Raw genomic sequence first — 24,785 nt, forward strand, 5'->3', positions numbered from 1 at the left:
TGCCATCTGGACTTCTTCTGTTTACTTTGATCTGTCTCCTCTTTCTTAACATCGTTCCCCGTCATGGTCTGTTGTGACTCTCTTTGTTTCTTCCCAGAGAGTCGTGTGAGTCGGAGGAGGTAACGAGTAGTCTGCCATCTTCGTCCTCACCTACAGAGAATGGCACACTAACCACAGGCACACGGAGTCGGCCCGATTCCAAAAGCACTTTAGAGGAGAATGCCTATGAGGATATAGTAGGTAAGCACACCGCTTTAAACACAGTGGAGGGGACCTTGGATCTCTTGTTTTCTGTGGATCACTTTTGGATATGGTTTAGAGCTGAAATGATTATTTAATTAGCTGATCAACAGAAAATGTATTCATTTATAACAACTAGTTTTGATAATCAATTAATAGTATATTCACTTTTTTATGTACAATGCCGTTTTCTGGTTTTGGCTTCTTGAGTGTGAATATTTGCAGGTTCTACAGTGTTCTATGATGTAAACTGAACATCTTTGCATTTTGGACTTTTGATTGGACAACTATGCATTTGAATATATCAACTTGGGCTTTGGGAAATTTACATTATTCAATATTTTCTGATATTCTTTTTTCTGATATTCTATGAACCAAACAAGTATTTGATTTGTGAAGAAAATAATCGTCAGCTTAATCAATAAGACAAATAATTGTTACTTGCAGCCCTTATAAAGTTGCAAATTAAAATCATACTTAAAATCATGTATAAACCTATAATATATCGATAAAGAGCCAAATTCCTTTCCACTAGCATATGACCCCTCAGCTATCGGGCTCATTCCAGTTGACACTTCCCGCAGTGCATACTTAATTAGGTGGAACTGTGTGAGTAAATTCTCATGATGCTTGGACTTCAGATTCAATAAAAAGTGTTCTAATAAAAGCAGTGACTAAATAAGGGCTTAATATGCAAGTGTTACATTTTGGTATTTCTACAAGTAGTCACATTGCTTGCAAATCAGTGATCATCGTCATGCTTATCATCATTATTTTTCTTTAGCTAAGGATGTGCATGACAGATTTTCATGTGAATCCTGACAAAGCCTTCTATTGTTCATCCAGCTCTGTGATGGTGGAGTTTTCAGTTTGGGGACACAACTGTTGTCAATCTCTTTATGCTACTGACTTTGTCTCTGAGTGAGTTTGAAATGGCTCCAGCTCTTTGCAACACAGCATTCAAGTTGGAGTCCTAGTAGAGGAGAACAGTGGCTTTTCGATCCACGGGAAAACCAGTCAGAGCTGTAAATGAGCCATGTTTTGGTCCCTCTGCACCTCTATTTTAACTAGAATTTCATTCAGAGAACCAGACATCCTCACACATTTTTCCCAGGACATCTTGGAGCCACTTTGAGAGAACGTTCACCCACACCATTTGGCTTTTTGGCACCTGTGCTTGACGCCAGATGTATACTTTAAGAGTGCAAGTCGTTTGTGACTCATGCTACAGAACAATTGATTATGAGATATTAGGTGATGAGATGACGATGACTCATCTGTTCACAGGCAGATGAATCACACCGTGTGCTAACTCTATGATTCAGCTGTCTGTGTCATAGAGTCCCACCGTTCTTACCTTTGCTGACGTATTTTGCTCAAGTGGTGTCTGCTCTTCCCCTTGGGTGAATACATCTGGAAGATGTCTGGTTCAGGTTGTTAGATATTCATACTCAGTTTAGACTACACTGACATAGTAACAAGACACGCTTGGACCTCTGATTTCTTTATTCTTTGGTGTAAAACATATCACGTGCGTTCTCCTACTTCTTCAGTGTGGTCACAAGCAGCCTGCTTTGCTTGTGCCGCCAAATGCATTTACAGAACTCTAACTGTGTGCACATTTCTGATTTCTGCTCAATGGTTGAGTGCTACTATACTGTAACTCATCCACTTTATTGGGTGAGCTAATACTGAAGTAGTTGGTGTCGTTTGTTCTGTGCCTCACCCTGCCCAGTGAGTCCATTGTGTACACAGAAATGTACAATCATAGAGTGTGGCCGAGGTGTGTCCACTCCCTGCATAATGCGGTGTGTCTGGGGGTGTGCTACAGAGAGCTCTGGATGTTTGTAATCAGAGGAGTAGATTAGTGCTCCCTCCAGTGCATAAGCAGCGCTGCAGACATATCATTTCCCCAGCAGGCTCTCATTACAGTTTTGCTTCAGTTTAACGGAGTCGCAGCACAACGTGGGGTCACAGCCCTCTTATTCTGCTCCCCAGCTTTAATGATGCACAGCATATCCCTCCAGTAATGTACTGCGTGACACCTCATAACGCTTCTAAGATCACTAGCAGTGTTCATTGTCTGCGTATGTGTGCATGTGTGTGTGTATTTACCCCAGACGGGTTAAATAATTAACCCACAAATAGATAACTGAACATAGTTCTGCCTGTAGGTCTACTTGGATGTGTGAAAAACACACTCACTATATCAGATGCTGAGTTCACAGGGTTTTTCCACGAACGTACTCAGGAAGAAGGAGCACAGTTACCGAATAGATTTTTTTGGGGTTCTTTCCCTTTCTATTGACAGATAACACTGCTTTTCTTTCCTTTAAAAGTTCCCCTCATGCATTTCAACGCCATCTGGCTCGGTTTTTATTCTTCGCTGTGGTTTCTTCACTTTCTCACAACCTTTTTCAGACCCTGCCAAAAAGCTATTCTCAGAGTCAATGTCTGAATAGACATGTACTCTGGTGTTACACAAGTTTTGTCTTTATTGAAGTTGGCCCTCTGCCAGGTGACATCAGTGAGCTGTGCAGCACTCTGTAATGTTACTTTTCTTTTCCGCTATCATTCACTGAAGTACATCACCAGAGCAGTAGAAACAGCTGTGCTTAATGTAACTTCTTGAGGTACAGTGATGCATATTCTCTATGTTTCTATTTTAATCCTTGAACAATTGAGACCCTACTCAGAGTATTAACTGTGGTCTTTAAACCTGATTGTTTGTGCCTTATTTGAAAATCCACAATGTGTTTAAACTCATGGCATGAGGCTAAAGACGTCTTTTCATTTTCCATATTCTGGGTATTTTACAATATATTCTTATCTTATATTTGAACAGTAAATTATAAATATTCTCAGTGTCAGACTAAGAAGAAGATGATGTAACACAGCAGACAGTTGGCATGCCTGGACTGTGACTCACCAGCAGTGTTGTTTCCAGAGGTTTCAGCTGGGGCCACTGGGGCCTGTGGGGCCCGGTGCCAACAGCAACTGTTTTGAAAAAAGGGAGTTCACGTGAGACAGCTGAGAGTGACCTTTGACTTACCTTTCGTGACTCATCTCTTTTCAGACTAACCATAGGTTCACCCCCATTCACCCTGTTTGATCCTCTGTCTTCTGTTGAAAACACCCTCTGTCTAGAGACAGTTGCTAGCTTTACTGCTGTTGTCTCTATACACTGAATACTTACTTCATCCCCACAGAGAAGGAGAACCCATATGAGGATGTTGACCTGAAGCGGAAGAGTTTGGGTCGGAAGTCATGTCTCACCACCATGGATAGGAAGCTGAACTCTCCACCTCAGGTAAGTCATACGCCTGCTGGATCAACAGCACTGATGTGTTTTCCTCAAGTAAACATAATACACACATTTTCCAGTGGTTATGTGAATCCCCCTCCTTTTTGTGTCAGTGTCTGGACAAGATCTTCTAAAGAATCTCACACCTCATTTGTGGCTCTACAGGATTCAGTTTGATATGTTTATACCTGGTGATTCTCCACCGAAAGGCTCATCTGTACATTTTGCTTCCTCACTTCAACGCACTTATTTCACTATAGAAAGGGGAGACCCCCATGGTTACTGGTGGTAACAACAAGTGCGGTTTATATACTATATTTAATACTCCAGCAAATACTCCTTGAGCAGCTACTTTGTCAGGAATGTGACAGACGAACACACGCTGTATCTGTTTACAGTGCAGCCAAACTACGAGTCAGTCATACCATGAGAGACTGCAATATTATATCAAGCTGCACATGACATAAATAGTTTGCCACACAACAGCAGAGCCCAGAAAGCTTTGTTATTTTTCTGCGGAGGTTGAGTTGTGTAGCCTGCAGCTCTTCATCTAACAGCTCACTTTGGCCGCTCCTTCTTGTTCCTACCTGCAATATTTAAAATCCATCAGCTCAAAGCGAGTATGTCTTGTTTTGGAGGAAGAGTTGTTGCTCTCAGCGCTAACTTCCAAGACAAATGCAGTGCATTTCCTGGGACTGCTTCACAATAAAAGCCACCATGTGCTCCCCTGGTTGAACATGCTAGGTTTGCTTAAACAGTAACTTAATTCAGCTCTGGTACAGTGTAAATAGAGTAAGTAGTAAACAGTATAGCATGCATCACTACCCGTTAAGTCTGTGTGCTCTACGAGATCATTTGAATCCAGCACGTGAATGGTGGACCCTGACACTAACACATACAATTATTGTATTTTAAACCTTAATTAATAGCCTCAAAAATGGCGGTTTGATTTCATGAACATCTTAAAGGGACAATTCATCCCAAAATCAAAAATACATATTTTTGGACATATCGTCTGTAGAGTTGTCGGCCCTCGCTTGAACACAATTGGACTATATGTCACTCGGCTTGTGGTGCTGAAAGCAAAAGAAAAGCCAAATTATGTATTTTTAATTTTGGGGTGAACTGTCCCTTTAAGGATTATAACTTAAAAAGGACACTAACTTTAATTAATGGACTGGAGAAATTATTTATAAACACTGTATGCACGGATAGATGAATGAATGAACCATACCAACGTTTATCTCTTCTTTCCTCTCTTACCAGTTGCCTTCCAAACCCAGTAGCCAGTCTCTTCGCCTCCCTGGTCCGAGTGATAGGAAGAGCCACCGCTTGTCACAGTTGTCCAAACGCTACAGCCATGATGAGATGCTGCTTCTCTCACAGCGGGGTATATCTACGTCACCATGTGGCCTGCTGACGGATGATAGCCTCTGTAGCACTAGTGATACCCTGGCCTCACACAGGCACTGGAGGATCCCCAAGGTACACACCACTAGATCCTACACAAACACCTTCACGAAGTCCCTGCAGAGCTCTGAAGGTGTTGTCTTTCCTTTCCTGCTTCACAGACCAGCTTAGGTTTCTGGAGGGACGAAGTCAGAGCAGCTCTGGATCATTTACAATTCCTCTGTTTTTTACTTTTATAGAATATAGTGCCTCGATGTGCGTTATTACTGCTTTGGTTTTCCTTGTGAAACCTTTTCTCCAGAATTGGCACTGAACATTTTCAGTAACCCTTAAAGCACAGTAAATCATTACTTTTGGCCAGGAACACCCTTTTACTTCTTCTATACTTAGGATCAAAAGAAACACAACTTCAGATCCCCTAACAGAGAATTTCCTCTTTCCTCTGTTTACAGCTGGTCCAGAGGATCAACTCCATTTACTGCACTAAACGTGGGAAGAAGAGGCTGAAAAAGCTGTCCATGTCCAATGTTGAGACTGCATCTCTGAGAGGTAAGGGCTCTCTTTATTCCCTTTATCCGCTGGCCAGATAAGTGAGTAAATATTTGCGTCTCAGCCACAACCCACATGGAGTTCTTGCTGTGTCCCTCTCATGACATAAACACAGGTTTGTGAAATTGCCCTCTGACCCGTAGAAAACCTTCTTGTCTGTCTCATGTCTGCCTCCAGATGACAACAGTGAGAGTGAGAGTGACTCTGATGACAGGTTCAAAGGTGAGTGACCACAGCATTCATTTGCAACAGCTAGGTGCTACACTTTTACTTGTAGTGTTACCTCGAACCTTTTTCTCAAAGCAGTTTGTTGTGACCCTGTGTGACCGGACAGACGACTGCATTGTAACTTAAACATGTGACATATGCATGGATTATCAGAAAAACAGAAAACATTCATCATTTTATTTCCTCACTGGCTGAAGTTTCATATCCTGTAAGCCCTAGATTCACGTTCTGAACTGTAATGTGTGAATTTTTTGAGAATTGTATGTATTGACATTTGCTTTCCTCCTCAGCTCACACCCAGAGGTTGTTGAAACTGCAGTCCATCCTTCGACGGGCCCCCAGCTACCGCACACTGGAGTTGCAGCTCATCGAGTGGCAGGAGAGGGAACTCTTTGAGTATTTTGTGGTTGTTTCTCTGAAAAAGAAACCCAGCAAAAACTCCTACTCCCCAGAGGTCACCTACCAGTTCCCCAAGGTGAAAGCCTGACAGTCCCTTAGAGTAGAGACTGTTTTATAAAACACCTGCTGTTGTACGTTAGTCTATTCGGGTGACTTCGGAGGGGGGAACAAACTAATTGTACAGTTAATTAGCTTAACATCTGTGTCATGGTCTGGGAAAAGGTCAGCCCTCAAGTCGGATCACAGCAAGAGGCTACACACCACATCGAATATGTGTCAACAGCACAGGCAGCAACATTCAAAACGGTCTTGACAGAGTTCATAAGAGTTAATCTTGTCTTAACAAGTGAAGACAATAATGGAGATGAACTGTTGATTTTTACAATAAAATGTAATCCAGTTGAGTCATTTTCAGACCTAATATTTAGACTGGAAGATGTAAATGACTAATGCCACCGATAAAGCGGGCCAGTGTCATCTAGACATAACGTGTTAGAACATTGGTGATTACGTACTCAAGTCTTCCCACTCTGAGCTTTTAGTCATAGTCAATACTGGAATGTGAATGCTGAGAATTATGACGATTCTGTTTTACGTTGGACATTGAACAATGTAATTTGTTTGATATTTTAATTGAAGTTAAAACAAATACCGTTCACGTGTAATTATGCAGGTTGTTGACAATTTAAAGCTGGCAATAATGATTCAAAACATACAGCCTGAGGAGTCTGGAGAGCCTGTTTACAGTTAAAAAATAACCAAGTTCTGTGGCAGGGACGTGTTTTTAGTTTTTCAAAGATACATTTGAAAGTTATTTAAGATTTGGTTCAGCAGCGGTGTCCCTAGTGAGGAGTACATCTCTGCCAGCTAGGTGATAAGCTCACTCCATGGAGATCTTAAATATGGAGTACACAGTTATATGATGGTGAATTAACACCAACTGAAACTCCTGTCCTCTCTCTCTTCTCCTGCCCTCTCACAGTTAGAGAGACCCACCAAGCAGATGAGGGAGGCCGAACAGAGACTCAAAGCCATTCCTCAGTTCTGTTTTCCAGATGCAAAGGACTGGAGTCCTGTGTCTGAGTACACAAGGTATGGCTGACTTGTGTTTTACTAACTGGTCTATTACTCCTGCCTTGTAGAATTGCATTTACATAAAGTTGTGGGACTTGTGAGACACCCGTGAAAGTATAAAAGGCTTCTACTGACTTTTAGCCACCTGGAATTATTGTATAATCTTTCTCATCAACATGTCCCATAAAGCAACTCTGGGACGTCTTTCATGCAATTGTCTCCATGTGCATGTGTGTTTGTGTCAATTATCATGTGTACACATTTGTCTTGTGCTCCAGTGAGACCTTCTCCTTCATGTTGACTGGAGAGGACGGCAGCAGGAGGTTCGGGTACTGCAGACGCCTGCTGGTAAGCCCCGCCCGCCCTCGTCCTCTGCTCCCGGTTCACACCCTGCCGAGCCCTGTTTGTTGTGACAGACCTTTTTTATGTGAACATGTGAAACGGTGGTCCTGAGAGACCAGCGATGTGTTACATGACCATCCACTGTGGCAGCAGGAGAACGTTTAAAGCAAAAAAGAGAGAAAAGATCAACCATGCTCATGACGGAGTTCGTTTAAAAAAGATAAATTCCCCCTAAAAATGCAGAAAAATGGTTTCATATTTAAAATGTTATTACAAATGTATTTATTTAAATAATCACTTAATAAATCCTTAGATTAACAGAAATACATAGAGTAGCTGCTGTACTATTTTTCTATTGCTTTTATAAGTATAACTGAACACATTTAGTTCGAGACATAAAGTGCATACAAATATAATAATATATGATAAAAACATAGCTGGGATTGAATTTAATGAGAGTTTCTCAGGAGATGCAAAACAAAGACAAACCATGAAACATTCTGACTTTGGAATTGTGGAGCATTTCTTCTTTATAATGAGGCCTCAGAGCACTTTGATGTTTTTTTCAGGCTTCCCATGTCAAGGCTCTGACTGGGACGCTGCGTATGTGGTGGTGATTTTGTTTGCCATTTGGTATTTCTGAGTATGTTTACAGTACGACAGTGTGTATGTTTTCATAAGTTTGCTGGGAGTGTCTTTACTTCGGTGTGTGTGTGTGTGTGTGTGTGTGTATATGTGCTGGAAGAAAGCCAGACTTTTTGTGAATAGTTTTTCCAGACAAAAACATTTTTTAAACTGGATCTGCTCTGTTAATCTGAGATTCATCTTGATGGACGAAGATTTTAATGAAGCGAGAAGAAGAGGTGAGCTCTGCTCTCCTCCAGTAACGTTGTTTCGTCCCTGCTGTCCGACCAGCCGTTGGCAGTAAGCGAGCATTCCTGAGGACTTGAATCAAGCTCCACATAGTTGATTTAATCATCCATTTGGAAAAGCGGAGGAGAAACGAAGAGAAAATTGTATACCTAATATGGACAAGTGGATTGGCGGTTGTTGAGTGCTTGTGTTCATTTGTGTCTGTGTGTTTGAGTGTCTTTAGTCTCGAAGCACATAATGGTCTGTGAGTGTACAGAGGAAGGTAGATACGATCCGCAGGAGCAGATAAACCACCTGTGTTTAGGAAGTTCTTATCCACATGAAAGACTTTCACCTCAGATCACAGCCTAGATTTAAAGACTTTCAGCTGCAGTATTTAAACAACTTATCCACATATGATATTATCATAGTCTACAGGTAATGGTTAAATTATCATCATCTAAACTTTGCTCCGAAATCATAATAATAATAATAATAATTCCACACATTTGATTAAAAAAAAAGAACCCTTTCTGACTTTTCTGCCCTGGTACTTTTAGCAATCTTTAGAATTGTACAGATCAAATTCAAATTCAGTTCACTCGTCACAGGAAAATTATTCAGCTTTCTAAAGCCGTAAAAATAACCATAAAAGTGAACCATTAAGTTCTTAAGAAGTGGACTGCTCCGTTTAAATGTGTTTATAGAACATCTGTGATTGTGGCTCTTCATCAAGTATATTTTCACCAGTGTTCAATGACTTCTTCTCTTACAGCCGACTGGGAAAGGGTCTCGCCTTCCAGAGGTTTACTGTGTCATCAGCAGACTGGGCTGTTTTGACTTGTTCTCCACGGTGAGTTCATTGTTTCCTGTGCATGTGTGACACACACACACAGAGAGACACACACACACATACACACACACACACACACACACACACACACACACACACACTAGCTGCAGTACGCTGCCTGTGTGTGTGGTGTTGTAGCTGTGGTTAATCCATCTCACAGCTGAAATAAATGACTTTGAGCAGACCTTCTGCTGAGCGCCTGTTCATTGGTAAACCTTGTTTCAGTCTGTCTTTTAAAAAAAAAATGTACTTCCTGATTTCCCAGAGTAATTGTTTTACTTCACTTTTGTCTCAGTGGTGCTAACACAGAGCAGAGCTGTCACTCTGGTTGACTTTTCCAGGCTTATCTGATTACTTATTCATTCAAAGTGAGTAGGTCCAGACTGTTGAAACAAAGTGGTGGCTTTACAACATGAAAAATACCATAGTCTATTTCAAACACAGAGTGTACATACCCTGTGTTTTCATTGTTTGATAATAATCATACCCAGGCTGTTATTAAAGGCTATACGGAGGCCTGGCAAACATGACACATCTGAAATCTGTATTCAGCAACATCATTTGCGTAGTTTAGCATCATGTGATATTTGAGGTCATTCAACAAATACGAGAACGGTGCAGCAGCAAACCTGAGACAAAAAATGTAGGAATCTTAGTGTTTTCATGGTAAATGGGAAAGAAGACCATTTTGTGCCTTTTTTACATACACAACTCTCTCTGATATCAGACAGACAGACAGACAGAGAAGACAATGGTGGTGATATCATGTGACCTTGATTCTCCAATCAAGTTTCCAGACAGCAGGCAGCTTGGACCAAAACAGGCATACAGGGTGGAAATTTCCATCACACAGACATGGAAATAAATTCACAACAGAAAATGAATACTGAGTTCCAGACAATTGCTCGTGCTCAAATACATAACAATATGTTTCCATTATTTGTTGCCATGGTCAAAATATTTAAGGCGATGCACTTTTTTCTATTCATTCAATATGGATAAAGGTCTTGGCTCCTTTCATATTAACAGATTCCCAGTGTGTGTATTGATGAAACTAGTAGACATATGTTGAGGAAACTGCTTTGTGTTCCCATGTTCAGATCCTGGATGAGGTGGAACGGCGGCGAGGCATCTCAGCCGCCCTGGTCTACCCCTTCATGAGGAGTCTGATGGAGTCTCCCTTCCCTGCACCAGGGAAAATTATCAAAGTAAAGACCTTTCTGCCCGGTGCAGGAAATGAGGTCAGAGCTCCTACTTTCACTACTTTCATTATGCAGTTGTGTGAAATATTCTTAGTTATTTAGATTCACAAACTGTGATAACTTAAACGTCACATATTTTGTGGTCATTCAGGTCATCGAGCTGAGGCGGCCCACAGACTCCAGACTGGAGCACGTGGACTTTGATAGTCTCTTCAGTTGCCTCAGTGTACGGCAGGTGATACGAGTCTTTGCCTCGCTGCTGCTGGAGCGTCGAGTCATCTTTGTGGCTGATAAACTCAGGTGAGGCTCCGAGCTTGTCTTAGTCCCTCTGCATTGAGACAATATTTAAATGAAAGAAAGCGTACCCAAATATAGTGTCCACTAAGACTAATCCTGGCTGACGATGACGACAGAATTACAATAACTTTTCAACACGTAAAGATGCATGTTTTGTCAGCTCGGGCTGAACAGATACACCGTGTGTTTGACTGATCACCTGTTGTCTGACATCAAACCGATCGTCAGCCAGTTAGGATAGCAGAAGTAAAGTGGGTCATACAATGAGTCACTGCCAGAGGAAAAGAGGGTGGGGCTAACAAGATGCAATGAGTCTCTTAGGACTCTGTGTCCCAGTCTGTCCTCTCGTTACATAGAAGAGATGGGTAGTTTTAGAGCATTGGAAGCGAACGTGTGGTGGGAGAAGAATTCAGTGGAGAAGTAATCTCTCCGTGTATCAAAGCCCAGTTTAAATAAACATCAGTGGGGGCAGTGACTGAGGAGAAGGAATGCACTTCCTGTGTGCGCGACTCTGCCCTGTGTGATCTGTGGCCGGACTGTCACCGTTTGACTTATGATGCCACGTTCACTCCCTACGTATGAGCCACGGCACTTTCTGTGTCCCCGGAGAAAATCAGTTTAAGTTGCTCATTACCAGAAGTGATGACATCAAGCATTTCTGTGATTTTGTGATATATTGTATGACAATCATTCAGGATGCAGTATCTGTGTACCTAAATAGATTCCAGAGGGGTGAAATGACCATTTCAAAAAACTTCATAGTGAAACTTTTACATTTGGAACAATGTGCATTCATTCCAGGTTTCCAGACGATGAATCCTTTGACTTTGGCGATCCCCTGACCTTTCTTCAGTACCATGAGGTTGATGTTTATTTGATCATTTATCAACCACTATTTGACAAAGTGTCATGAAAAATGGCTCACACGTTTGTGTTCCTCTCGGGATGAATTGTATTAACTCTGGCGATTTCTTAACTTTTCTCGAGCACCATCTCGAATTTTAATTTATAAGCAAATACCTGGTAAACCAAGGACACTCAGCTAAAGCTTGGTGCTAATTAGCAAATATTAGCATGCTCACACGCTAAATTAAATAAACGAATATAAGTATTATAATGTTCTACTTTTATGATGGTCATGAATATGCAGTCACGTCTACCTTATATACTGTGTGTTTGTGGCTGTGGATTTGAATGTCCAGCGTGTATGCATACATGCAGAGCTCCTGTGTTTTGGTTTCTTTTGAAAACGGTGACAGGGCTTCTCTGCACCATTAATGACTTGGATGATCAAGGGTCGCTCCCTCTGGGGCTCCGGTACATAATCCATTCCCAAAATAGCTCGCCAGCAGAACATGATGTATGTTGCTTTCCCTTGAGATGTACATCCACTCGCAGGAGACGAGAGGAAAAGCCATGTTTGGCAACATCTTTCTGTGGGTTCTATCCATCGTCTCTTTGGTGTGTTACGTTCCCTCAACTCTTGTAATATTACACCAAAACCTTTTGTTGTTGTTTTCCAGATTTTGTTGACTCGGAATGAAAGTCTGGACAGACTATTTATTTTCCATCCAATGCCTTTAATAACAAGTTGGATGCCTATCGGCTATGTCACTCTGTAATTGCATAACTTGATTGACCTGCAGATGCTAAAGGAGTTGTCAGTGCTGCAGACTTATGTAAACAGTTTCTGTCAGTCTTCAGGCTAGAGTTGAGGACAGTTACCAAATTGTACCATGTCTGGATTTATCTCTTGGCATGCCGGTGAAATACTTCTACAGTAAAAGTTTCGGATTTAAATGACTTTCCCAGATAGGACTCCATTGTTAAAGTGATTGAATCCACCTACTTTTCTGCATTATTCTTGTCAGAATTGCCACACTGCGCACTGCCTCATTGCAAATATGTCCTGTTGCAGTGGGTATGTGTCTCACATATTGCTTAAGGTAACAGAAGAAACGAAATACATATATTAGAGATGAGAAGTCTTTGTGTGAGGATGTGTGAGGGGAAGAAGATGAACAGGAGGGCGCTTGGATGTCTGCATAGACACTCTCTGGTTTTTACCTAAATGCTGTGTATTTTGGTCCCCATCTGTGTCAATAGCTCAGAATCAGTATTTGACTGCATGATCAAAAGTACACCGAATCATCCTATGTAGGCCATATTGAGATTGTGGTGTCCTTTTTTAATTCTTTTGAATAATACAGCAATCTGAAAGTTTGTTTGTTTGTGTATTTTATTCAGTCAATCAAATCAAATACAATACAATATTATCCTATATAATATACAAAAGAGAAAGACTGAAAAGGTATAGGTAGAAGCAAAACATGCTTATAAATTCCTATCCTAAATTGAAATCAAAATAAATCAGAAAATTAATATAAAATAAAGAAGAAGAAAAACAAAACAAAAAAAACAACAATAAACAAAATAAAAAACAAAATATATTTATATATACTACCACATACATCTTCCATATTAATACGTTTTTAATTACATTTATAACTCTCAAGAATTGTTTTATAAATAATTCCCTTGAAAACCAAAAAGGAGTTCACCATTCTTGCATCCATTTGCAAGTGAGTTGGAGGTCTGGAGAACACCAACATGTTTTGCAGCTGCGGTATTATGATCAATGGTCACTTCAATCCTCAGACATGTTGAATTATTGCCACTACTGCTGGCATTTTTCTAATCAACGAGTAGGCAACATACCCATTTAATTTAGTCCTCAATTATTCTCAAACACTGTAACACGCTCTGCAGAACTGGCACACATCCAAAACCGCTTTTAACAACTTAACTGGTTTCCCACATGGTATTCAACTCTCAGGTAGAGTGAAATCCAAACACTGTAAACATGTGAAATGTTTCTGTTTTTCAAAGAGTCAAGAAACACCAGGAGGCCAGCACCGGACCAGCTGATTTTTACATCAGTTTCATTCTTGTGAATGTTTACACCCACACATAGATGCTCACATACACACGTAGACACTCGTATACACAAACACCTGCACACATTCATCTGCACTCTAGACAGAGCCGAACAAACTCAGACGTTAATGCGGTTTAAATAAGAACATGTATGGAGCTTCCCACCGGGAGGCCGATTCTCATTGTAAAACGACTGTTGCCGTCTGTGGAGCTGGAGAGCCGAGGCCGAGAGCCGGAGGCTGGAGATGCTTTAAGACAGGAAGTGAGGGAAAACCATTTGGGGACTAAGGGAGCAGAGAACATTCTGCTAGCGGATACAAATACACCCTGTGCAGCTTGTCATAGGAATCATATAGGTCTATACCCCCGCTGCTTCTTTATATGATTTCTTGGTGTTACGTTGAGCTTGGGAAGAGCTTTAACATTGAAGAATGGTTTTTCAGAGCTTTACCGAACAGCTGGTGTCTGACAGCTGTGGTTCAGTCGAGTTCCCTTTGTCCTCTGTCTATGGAATCAGCCGTAGCCATGCCAGGACTGGGAGACACAGTGCAGTGCTTTAGAAGGGCCGTGAAGCATGTGGTGATACAGGCTTTTGACTTTCTCCTTTAGTCTCGGACACTGACATTTTTCCTTCTCCTCTGGGCTTCCCAGACTAAGCCTCTGGATCCTCTGTTTCCTGAAGTATCCACCAGTTCAGCCTCTTACACACGAAACCAGGCCTGGCAGACCTTTGAGAGCTAATATGTCAGGATTAGTTGCCATACCTCAACACACAACAGCTCTGCACAGACATCACCTCTGAGGAACTGGTTCTTCTCTCTTTTTCTGAGAGGCGAATCATGAATTCATATGACTTTTAAGTTTGTAATCAAATCTAAAGTTATCACATTAGTCTTTGATTTTTGTCGTTATTTTTGCTTGGTCTTAAGTCAAACTCAGCTATGCTCTTTCAAATGTGTTTGCAACCTGAAGGGGAATACAAATGCCATACAAGGCAGACAGGGAATTAGTTTTTCTTAGTTAGTATATGAGGGCAGCAACATAACAAAGAGAGTCGAACCCCCTGCAGCTCTGTGTGGCTGTAGGCATAGCAGTGCTTTGAGCTAAATGCTAACATAAGCATGCTAACCAACTGACAGACCAACATTTCCAACCCGAGTCACTCTTCCTGCATGACTAAAAGCCACCATACAACATACTCCAATCTGATACCACCACATTGCAAACATTATCCTCACATGTTGGTGGACACCAGTGAAAATGTTCTCCTTTGGTTGAGACCCACGTGTGGCAACCTCTGGTCGTGCAGAGGGTTTTCATTGCATGTTCATCTTCTCCCTAGAGTGTGTGGTTGGGGAATGAGTAATTGATCCTTTTGGTATGGCTGCGTGTAGCTTGTGCCGAAGGTTTTCAGAGATCTGTGCCCCATCACTCCCTGTTGGAACTTGTCAAACCCAGGAGACGGGATCTGTTAGGGATTATCAAGCCCTCCTCAGGCAAATGGAAATCAGACGGCCAAAGTGAAGCTGCAAGTGCTGTAATGGTTTGAGTGATCTGGAAAAGGCCTAAAAAGACTGAATGCCGTGGTTACTGTAGCCTTTGGGTTTTTGTTCGTGTAATTCTATTTAACCCTGTCAAGAAAACGCATTTTAAACTTGGCTATTTGACTAAAGGGAAGTTAAGCTCAACAGGCATTTGGCAGACATGTAGCCTGAATGATTGGAGAGTGAAGGTTTGTGGGAGTTTTGTCATTTATCTCCGCAGATTGATTAGGGTGCTCTGTTTTCTGTATGTTATCTGTAGGCTGAAACCCAGTGTGAACGAGGTCACTTAAAAGGGAGTAACTTCTGTTTACTTGGATGTGCTGTCTGCTGTTGATGACAGCAACCACGCAAAAAACCTTCCTCATTAAAAGTGTATATATCTCAAGTGGGGTGTGTGTGTGCATACCACGTTTGATCCTTGGTCTTGTTCTTGATCCATACTGATTTAGTGCTCCACTGTGTGTGTGTGTGTGTGTGTGTGTGTGTGTGTGTGTGTGTGTGTGATTGGACCCGCAGTTTATTTTCCCTCCCTTTGTGTACATGGACTGGACAGTATGTAGAGGACAGAGGAGAGGAGGGTCAGCCACTGTCAACAAGCGACGGATCGTGAGAAAGACGGCTGCTATTTGTGATCTCCATTTTAAACCACAGCTGTCGGAGTTAAACCGAAGTGGCGCTTTTTGGTATTGCGTCAACAAGCTTCCAGCCTAACTATAGCAACATGTCAGAGTCACGGCAGCCCCGCAGACAGTATAGTAATGTCACAGTAATGCGTTTTATTGGGCTCACCATTCTTCATTGTGGTGTGTAGTCGATGGTGTTAAACTCTGAGAGGGTGGAGTACGATGGATAAATGCAGTAATCTGTCCAGAAGTTGTTCCAACGGGAAGCCTTTAAGATAAATCGTTAAAGTGTAACAACATTGACACAGATGGATTCTTCTGTCCTTCGGATGAGCTGCAGAAAGAACAACGTGTCAAAGTACTCGCCTCATAAAAGTAACTGTTTGAAGGAAAAGAGGATCAAGTCATTTAACCAGAGGAAATTAATGATGGACATACACTATTTGTGCTCTTAAAGTTCAGTGATTTGAACATTGAGGTCATGAACTACAGAAGTTCATGACCTCAGTAGGCAGTATTTTTTGGAAAATGTTGTTACCATATAAGCCACCACTCCCTTTCGGTCTGGAAAAACGTTTTTTCATTATCTAGTGAAACATCTGCTCCATTTTGACCGTGTTGAGTTTAAACTGGTGTGGCCTGTTATTGTGTGAAAGTGATTGATGGGGTGTGTCTTTATGTTTTTGTCTCCCATCATCAGTACCCTTTCCAGCTGCATGCATGCAGTGGTGGCGCTGCTCTACCCGTTCTCCTGGCAACACACCTTCATCCCCGTTCTGCCGGGGTCCATGTTGGATATTGTTTGCTGTCCCACTCCCTTCCTGGTGGGGCTGCTGTCCAGCTCTTTGCCCAAGCTCAAGGAGTTGCCTGTGGAAGAGGTGAGTGCACCCTATCTGCATTTTCTCTGACTAGCTACCTCTAGGCAGTTACCTTCTCAGAACAATGTCTCCTAAATTGTTGTTGTCCCTGATTGATGTTTGTGGCAGCTGTCTCCAATCTGGCCTCGGCTGCTGGCTGGTTGGTAATCAGTCAGCTGCTCTGACTGATTGGCAATCAGTCAGCAGCCGATGCTGCTCCTATAAAAGGGCAGCAGAGCTGGAGGTAGGGAGCCCCACGTTGGGCTCCAGTGTAGCAGCTCTCGCGCCGCTACCCGTGGGTTTCCCCCAAAAGCACCAAGGATCATACTGGGTGCGCCGCAGAATGGTCGCACTGATGAGATGAGAGCTCGCAAAAACTATCCTGTTTTGTTTGTTTTGTTACTGTTAGCTGTTTGTTACGGCACGCACGTTGCAGTGTCGCATATGGACAGACAGATATGGAGAGGACGAATGATGAGAGAGGACGAGAAGGACTACTACAATCTTATTTCGAACTTGAGTGTGCGGCGGGTTCGCAGGCAGCGTTTGTTGTTCCGCGAGTATTGGCATTCGCCGAGACGTGGCTCGCCCCGGAGATATCCCGGCCAGCGGCAGTTACTCCGTTCAGTACACACGATGTGACAGGAGGACCAGATTCAGTAAGCAGGGGCGCGAGGGGAGGGGTTTATCTTAATTTTCTTTGGCATAGCAGGGCTAGTATCGACCCTTCTATCTACCGGGGAGTTTACTGCAGTCGTTTCTGAGGTAGTCTTCCCCCTCAAAGTAGATAAGGCTACTGCCTGATGACTGTGATGAATTATATACGGTCTGAATGAGAATGTGCCAGAGGCAGCTTTATGTGGTTGGTGATTCTTCACACGTGAGAGATCAGACTTGACCATGTTATACGACGATTTTTCGAGTTACAAACACACCTCCCCGCCCTCTTTTGGTTTAAGTGTCACACTCCATTCTTCTGCTCCCCGCATAGAGACAAAAGCTAAAACAGGTCAGACCGCTGAGTCTCAAGAAGACTGTCCGTCTTTTCCCTAATCAGAAGCTGGGTTGGCCGCCATCCGGACCCACCTTAGAGCCCGGCTGCCTGCTTTAACTCGGGGATCAGACGAGCTGAAATGCTTTTTTTCTCCGAGAGAGGAGACACTGACCAGCCTGCGGCGTTACCTGAAGCCCAACCCAGTGTTGCCTACTATAACTGTGTGAGGCAGGTGAGCTCAATAAGAACAACTGCAAGGCACCCCGCCCGATGGCATATCAGCATAGGGGTAGCGGGGTCTTCAACCTCTCCCTCAACCTGTCTGTACCCCCCACATGCTTCGGGACCACACCATCCTGTGCCCAAGATACTACCGCCCGTAGCACTGACCTCTGTGATCATGAAAGTGCTGGAGCGAGTGGTCAATCATTCTCTCTGCTTGCTCTGCCTCCTGGACCCGATGCATTTTGCATGCATACCGTCCAACAGGTCTACAGACGATGCCATAGCTGACCACGCACACACCCTCACCCACCTGGACAAAGGAATACATATGAGAATGCTGTTCACCATCATCCCTCCAGACTCGCCTCCTCTCGGGACCTGGGGGGGCACCTCCCCTCCTCTGTGGGTCTTCACTTCCCTTCCGGGTCCTTGTTCACACATGACTGTACACGCGCAGCTTGATGAGTCAGCCTACAGAGAGGAGGTGCCCGACTTCAGGAGGCGGCGGGTGGAGGAGCCGCACCTGCATATCACGGTTCTGCAGGAAATGGTCATGGTCTTGCTTCTTCTTCAGGTCAACAACATGCAGCATCTCACCTCTCACCAATTTCTACAGATGCACAATAGCATCCTGACTGGGTGCATCACAGTGTGGTATGGGGCTGCAGCAGCCAAGGACAAGGCCTACCCCGGTGTGGTCAGGGAGTTCATCATCGGTAGGAGCTCCCAGTTCACCCGCTGCCTTCTGGAAGGGGTGGTACATAACGGTCCTCTCGCGACACTGACACACGATCCACACTTTTTACCGACACACTTACACGTCACTTTACATACACTGTCACTTTCAGCCTTGTACTTACACTTACACTCTCTATTGCACTACCTGCTTTCCTACTCCCATTTGTCTGACTTGACCAACGAGGTTCCGTTAGACAACATGTTTTATTTGTATCACACACAACACACAGCAGACCGCAAGACTGCGCCTCTGCTCTCTTGGCTCCCTACCTCCAGCTCTGCTGCCCTTTTATATGAGTAGCAGCTGACTGATTGCCAACCAGCCAGCAGCCGAGGCCAGATTGGAGACAGCTGCCACAATGTTCTGTCTGTGTCTCTCTGTTCTCTGATTGAAGCCTATGTATTGGAAAAGTGGATATTATTGTCTGGGCTGATACATTACAACAATACAGATCCAGAGCACTTTCATAATATATTGGCCGACTGTCGCTGCATCTGTTTGACCCCCTCTTCCTCTAGTCTTATTCTATCAGTGAACCAGCCAGGTAACGCCCAACCAGAGGAAAGGATTCAAAACTGTGGTCACATTTTAGACGGCAGCATTCAGACCAGAGACACTGTGTCTCTGCCACTTGAGGGCAATGGAACAAGCTGTAAACACAGCATTGACACTGAGCTGAGGATATCTGCAGAGGGGGTGACAGTGTTCGGTTCATTGGTCCACTTCAGTCGATACAGAACAGAACACCTGAACAGAAAGTCAAGCCGTGACTCAGAACCTCATGAAGTGTTGCTGACCATAGCGAGTGACCTCAAGTGGTTCTGGTATGAGCAGTCGGTGCAGAGCCAGTGTGCCAGTGCAGCACCAGCCAAAGATCTCCGGCCTCCTTCTCATTCTAGTTTTGGCTCAGAATAAATAGTTTGGTAGAAGAAGCCCACTTAAGAATGCGTCCTTAATTATCATACATGGATGAGGTATGCACCTGATTTGCTACTGAAATTGATGAAGTTTTGTTTTGTTTTCTCAGCATTGGCTACACTTCTATACATGCACCTATTATATATATACTGTAGGTGATTAGTGTGAAGACAGACCTGTGAACAACGTCTACTTTCTGTTACATCACTTTTCCTGTGGCTTATTACCTTCGCATTGAAAATGCCGGAAGGTTATGTTTTGATCGCCGTGTATTTATTTATTTATTTATTTGTATGCGTGTTATTCGCAAAACTCAAAAAGTATTGAACCGAATCGCATGAAATTTGGTGGGATGATTGTTTATTATCCGGGGACCAGTTGATTAGATTTTGGGATCGATCGGGTCAAAGGTCAAAGGTCATGAACAGGTCAAAATCTTTCGCAGAACTCAAAAAGTATTGAACCGAATCGCATGAAATTTGGTGGGATGATTGTTTATTATCCGGGGACCAGTTGATTAGATTTTGGGATCGATCGGGTCAAAGGTCATAAACAGGTATAAATCTTTCGCAGAACTCAAAAAGTATTGAACCGAATCGCATGAAATTTGGTGGGATGATTGTTTATTATCCGGGGACCAGTTGATTAGATTTTGGGATCGATCGGGTCAAAGGTCAAGGTCAAAGGTCATGAACAGGTCAAAATGTTCTTGAATCGCATGAAATTTGGTGGGATGATTGGTTATTATCCGGGGACCATTTGATTAGATTTTGGGATCAATCGGGTCAAAGGTCAAGGTCATGGAAAGGTCAAACTCTTTTTTTTACCATAGCACGATACATTTTTGTCCAATTGGCATGCAACTAATGCCAAAATGTTCATAATTCAATGCCCAATCTTGTGATATGCGAAGGTATGCGCTCTACCGAGTGCCCATTCTAGTTTACTTATGAGATACCTTCAAAAAAATAATCCTCTTTAAGATTATTGATTTTACAGATTCTATTTTCCAGAGAGCAAATGTACATTGCCACTACAGGTGGAATAAGCAGTTCTTGTCGTAGATACAACATAAAAATGTTGTAATTAATTCTGAATAATGATTATGCTCTTTTTCTTTCCTTTTTTCAGGCTTTAATGGTCGACCTTGGAACTGACCGATTCATTCGACAGGTCAGTCAATGAAAATAAAAAACTGTACTTAAAGTGAAACTATATACATTGTACTAACTAAACAATGGCCATTGTGGCAACATAATGCCAATTTCCCTACATTTCTTGAGTCATATTTCCAATATCCTCAGGAAACTTTCATGCATTTTATCCCTCTATGTAATAAAGGCAAAATGCAGGAAAATAAAAAAGACATCAACTTAAGATTAATTGTAATGTGCCCACAAGCTTTAAAAACAATCTCCTGGTAAAATACATGTGTTTAATTCTCAATTTTTTTTGTAATTAAACCACCGAATGTTCATGTGTGAAATGTTAAAATGTCGTGAAATAAACAAACAAACAGTCAGCAAACTGTCTGTCTCAGTAAAGAACGTTACACAGCAGCAATAAATAACATGCAGTTACTGGTCGTATTAGACCATGTAAGGCTGAAGCTGCAGAAACCCTTCATGTTTGAATGGATTGAGTGGGCTTTTCTGTTTCTCATCGCATCAACTCTTTTGTTTTTTCTTCTTTCAAACGTTACAGGGTCTCGCTTTAAACACGGTTGTAAAACATGCGGTTCTCTGTTGTAAGTCTTAGCCTTTGAAACGTATTCTCCAAACATCGTTGTTTATCACTGACTGCAGTGTTTTCGGATTGTTTATAGATGGACGACGAGGCCTCGCTGTTGCCACGGAAACTTCAGGCGGCCCTTGAACAAGCGCTAGAGCAGAGGAATGACATCATCTGTCAGGACTCTGACAGCGAGTCAGATGAAGGTGAACAAGTGACAAATCACAACTTCTTACCAAGACAGATTCCTTGTTAATTAGAGCAACAGTTCATGTGAAACTCCGTCACCTTAGAGAAGGGAAAATATTTGTTTCTGATGATGAGAGGTACTTGTCAAGCTGACTAGTGCCACATTACACTTACTTTGTATGTGTTCTTCAGGGGGTTCATTGTTCTATAAGTAAATGGTGGCAAAACAACATTGAGTTTTACAATAGTGAGAAGAAAAATGAACTTTACCTTTTCAGTTTCAGATTTCAGATGAATGCCTTTTTCTTTGTGTTTACAGAGTATAACTCCTTGAACAGCCTGGTGTCAGAGGCCTTCATCCGCTTCTTCCTGGAGACCATCGGCCATTACTCCCTGTTTATCACTCAAAATGAGCGTGGAGAGCGCATTTTCCAAAGAGAGGCCTTCCGTAAGTCCGTGGCGTCTAAAAGCATCCGTCGTTTCCTGGGTGTCTTCATGGAGTCTCAGATGTTCGCTGGGTTCGTTCAGGATCGGGAGCTGAGGAAGACCCGGGCTAAAGGTACACTGTCCGTTCCTTGACTGTCAGTTGTTTCCATGTCTGTACACATTTCTCTAAGGATTTCCGACCCCGTGCTATCGATAATACTAACTGTGCAGGAGAGCGCACTGCAGTAATACTGATCTCTAGTGGCTGAAAGTCCTCATCAGCATGTTTGTTCTCTGCTCCTTGGCAGACAACATAATTGTAACTTCCTGCAATATGAGATGTTTAATTCTTTTTCTTTTTTTCCTCTCTTGTTTTGTCCCATTGGCAGGTTTGTTTGAGCAAAGGGTGGATCAGTATCTGGAGGAGCTGCCAGACACGGAGCAAAGTGGAGTCAACAAGTTTCTGAAAGGCCTTGGTGAGTCCCGCAGCAGACACACAAGGCGAGACCGTTTTAAATCAGGCTGCTCTTGTGTTTCCTGTTTCGCCCGGTTGAAAACGCTCACGCAACAAGATTACATCTCAGTTTTCCAACTTTTAATTTTTGCTACTCATTTGCTCCGTGCAGATTTTCATAATCAAGGCCAGCCTGTCAAAGGTTCAAATTAAGGGGACGCATGTGTTTTGCTTCGGGTCACTTCACCTGGATGTTTGAGCTTCGCTCTGCAGAATGATGCAGCTGCAGAGTTTGACACCAACAAGCTGTTTTAACATTCATTTGCTGAAGGGAGAAGGTTGACCTTTGCCAACCTGAAATGTGCCTTTAAGGCCTGTAATACGTCATGAAAGCAGGACGTTGTGTGTTTATCCAGAGTAATTTTTATGTCTTTAAACCTGTCTGGAGGGCATATTCAAATATTTGTATCTAGAATCCACTCACGTCAGCAGATATTCAGATTTCTACTTAGATTGTCGACGGATGCCTCGTGACTCAATCGGACTAAACCTCACGTAACACCTGCTTGGTGTAATCGTCAAGTACAGTTTAATAACCTGAATAAAATGTAACCTCGCAGATGTTGATGTATTTTAATATAATTGTTTTAACTGTTTTCAGGAAGTAAAATGAAGTTTCTCCACAAAAAGAACTGAGGGGAAATCATCCTCCTGTTTTCAGTTACACAACAAACTGAAGGCCTGATGTCTGAAGTCTCTGCATTGTGATGATTCTCACCTTTTTCTTACGCTTTTTAAATTTAAAAAAAATAAACTTGTACATATTATTTCACTGTAAGCTGGCTGTGACACTCTTCAGTGTATGTTTATAGTAGCCTATGAGAGAGCGAAGGTAGGACGGTTCACAGCGAGCGAGCCGTAGAGTAACCACTGATGTCCAGGTGTGCTTGTGAAGAGTGTTTTCAGCATGTGTGAGTGTATGTCACCTGACATGGGCATAAATGTACAGTTTATATGTTTTATTTTGCATTATTTCACCACAGTGTTGTCCTCTGTTTAAGGAGTGTAGAACCTATTCAAAAACTACATGCAACAAGACAATGAAGAAAATGATTGTAACTCTTCATAGTCTTTTGCAATCTTTTATTAAAGAAATGTTAAAATGCTTCAAAGTGCACAGTATTGAATTTACAATTATAATATACCTTTTAAAAATGTAAAAAAAGGTAAAACTATGATTTTGACATAGATTTGTTTGTTCTTTTCTTACACACACTTGTCAGCCAAGTAGCCAACTTATCAATAACAACATAACGGATGTAGTCCACAGCTTGTATTACTCACACAACAAGAGCCAAAGCACATAGACATCACTTTTACAAAACAGAACTATGTGATTCAGTTTGCCAGATGAAATAAAAAGTGTCTCTTTTGACATCCGACAACTCAATGAGAAGCTTCCCCCAAAGCTGTGCATTAGGAGAAGCCGGTAGGATCCCAGAAGGCTCAGTTAGTGTAGCACTAGCTACCACACGCAGCCGGTAACCTGATTACGTCTCTGCACATCACTCCGGTGGCTGTCACTGACGTGCTCCTCTGAGCTCTCCTGACTGGAGGTTGATTCCAGCCGCCATAATGCTTTTTCTCTGCTTGTGTCCGTTATATTAATTACGGGTGACATCTGATGTGAAAATAACTGTGTTCTCTGTTTAGTATTAAACTGAACACCTGCTGTATATCCCTTTCTTAGCTTACACTAGTTATGTAAAAGTAGTACAAAAACATAGACGTAGCATAGACAGTGTATTTACTGGTGAGGCTGGACATGCTACATCAAAAGACTTTCAGGTTAATGCATCAATGATTTACCATCTTGAAGAGGACTTTTACTCAGAATGATGCTGTTACTAGAGTATATATAAGACATTTCAAAGGTCTGTAAACTGCTGTAGTTTATGAGAACATTTTTACATGGTTATATATATTTTTTGAACTAAGGAATGGTTTACTTTGATTCCTGATTTGATGATCCTTTGATTTGATATTTCTTTAAAATTCATAAATGAAGACTTGTTAAGCTTCAGCATTCGTTTATGTATATGTCTAATTTGAGCCGTAGTGATGGAAGGTAACTACGTACATTTACTCCGAAGAACAATGTTTAGGTACTTTACTTGAATACTTTAAACTATACCAAACAGTATTCAGCTGATCTTCCATTTTTAAATGCTGATTTAATGTTAATTCAGCAATAATGTAATAGATAGGAAACATTTTGCTGCATGATTACTGCAAATAATGCCTCGGTATGATTACATATTAAACATCCTATTACAAGTGAAGGTCCTGAATAAAAAATAGACGTATATAAGCGACATGTTTAAAAAGTATAAGTAGG

At 42.1% G+C, this 24,785-nt stretch overlaps 1 protein-coding gene across 3 annotated transcripts in view; it reads left to right on the forward strand.

Moving 5' to 3' along the window:
* Positions 1-24,123, forward strand: part of dennd2b (DENN domain containing 2B) — a 43,793-nt gene extending 19,670 nt beyond the window's left edge. For 2 of the 3 annotated variants that reach the window (XM_056412373.1, XM_056412372.1), the window contains exons 4-20: positions 98-240; positions 3,450-3,550; positions 4,811-5,029; positions 5,407-5,503; positions 5,681-5,725; positions 6,022-6,206; positions 7,113-7,222; positions 7,483-7,552; positions 9,174-9,251; positions 10,352-10,492; positions 10,605-10,753; positions 16,555-16,732; positions 20,719-20,760; positions 21,413-21,524; positions 21,827-22,066; positions 22,323-22,409; positions 23,049-24,123. In XM_056412373.1, coding sequence (XP_056268348.1) covers positions 98-240; positions 3,450-3,550; positions 4,811-5,029; positions 5,407-5,503; positions 5,681-5,725; positions 6,022-6,206; positions 7,113-7,222; positions 7,483-7,552; positions 9,174-9,251; positions 10,352-10,492; positions 10,605-10,753; positions 16,555-16,732; positions 20,719-20,760; positions 21,413-21,524; positions 21,827-22,066; positions 22,323-22,409; positions 23,049-23,083 — 2,032 coding nt within the window. In that variant the 3' untranslated portion in view covers positions 23,084-24,123. Of the gene's footprint in view, positions 1-97; positions 241-3,449; positions 3,551-4,810; positions 5,030-5,406; positions 5,504-5,680; positions 5,726-6,021; positions 6,207-7,112; positions 7,223-7,482; positions 7,553-9,173; positions 9,252-10,351; positions 10,493-10,604; positions 10,754-16,554; positions 16,733-20,718; positions 20,761-21,291; positions 21,335-21,392; positions 21,525-21,826; positions 22,067-22,322; positions 22,410-23,048 lie in introns of those variants that run through there. The other variant, XM_056412374.1, reaches the window with a different exon arrangement.
* The last annotated feature ends 662 nt before the right edge of the window (positions 24,124-24,785 follow it).

Source organism: Pseudoliparis swirei, chromosome 4 (assembly GCF_029220125.1).
Source record: "Pseudoliparis swirei isolate HS2019 ecotype Mariana Trench chromosome 4, NWPU_hadal_v1, whole genome shotgun sequence".
In the NCBI taxonomy this organism is placed as follows: Eukaryota; Metazoa; Chordata; class Actinopteri; order Perciformes; family Liparidae; genus Pseudoliparis; species Pseudoliparis swirei.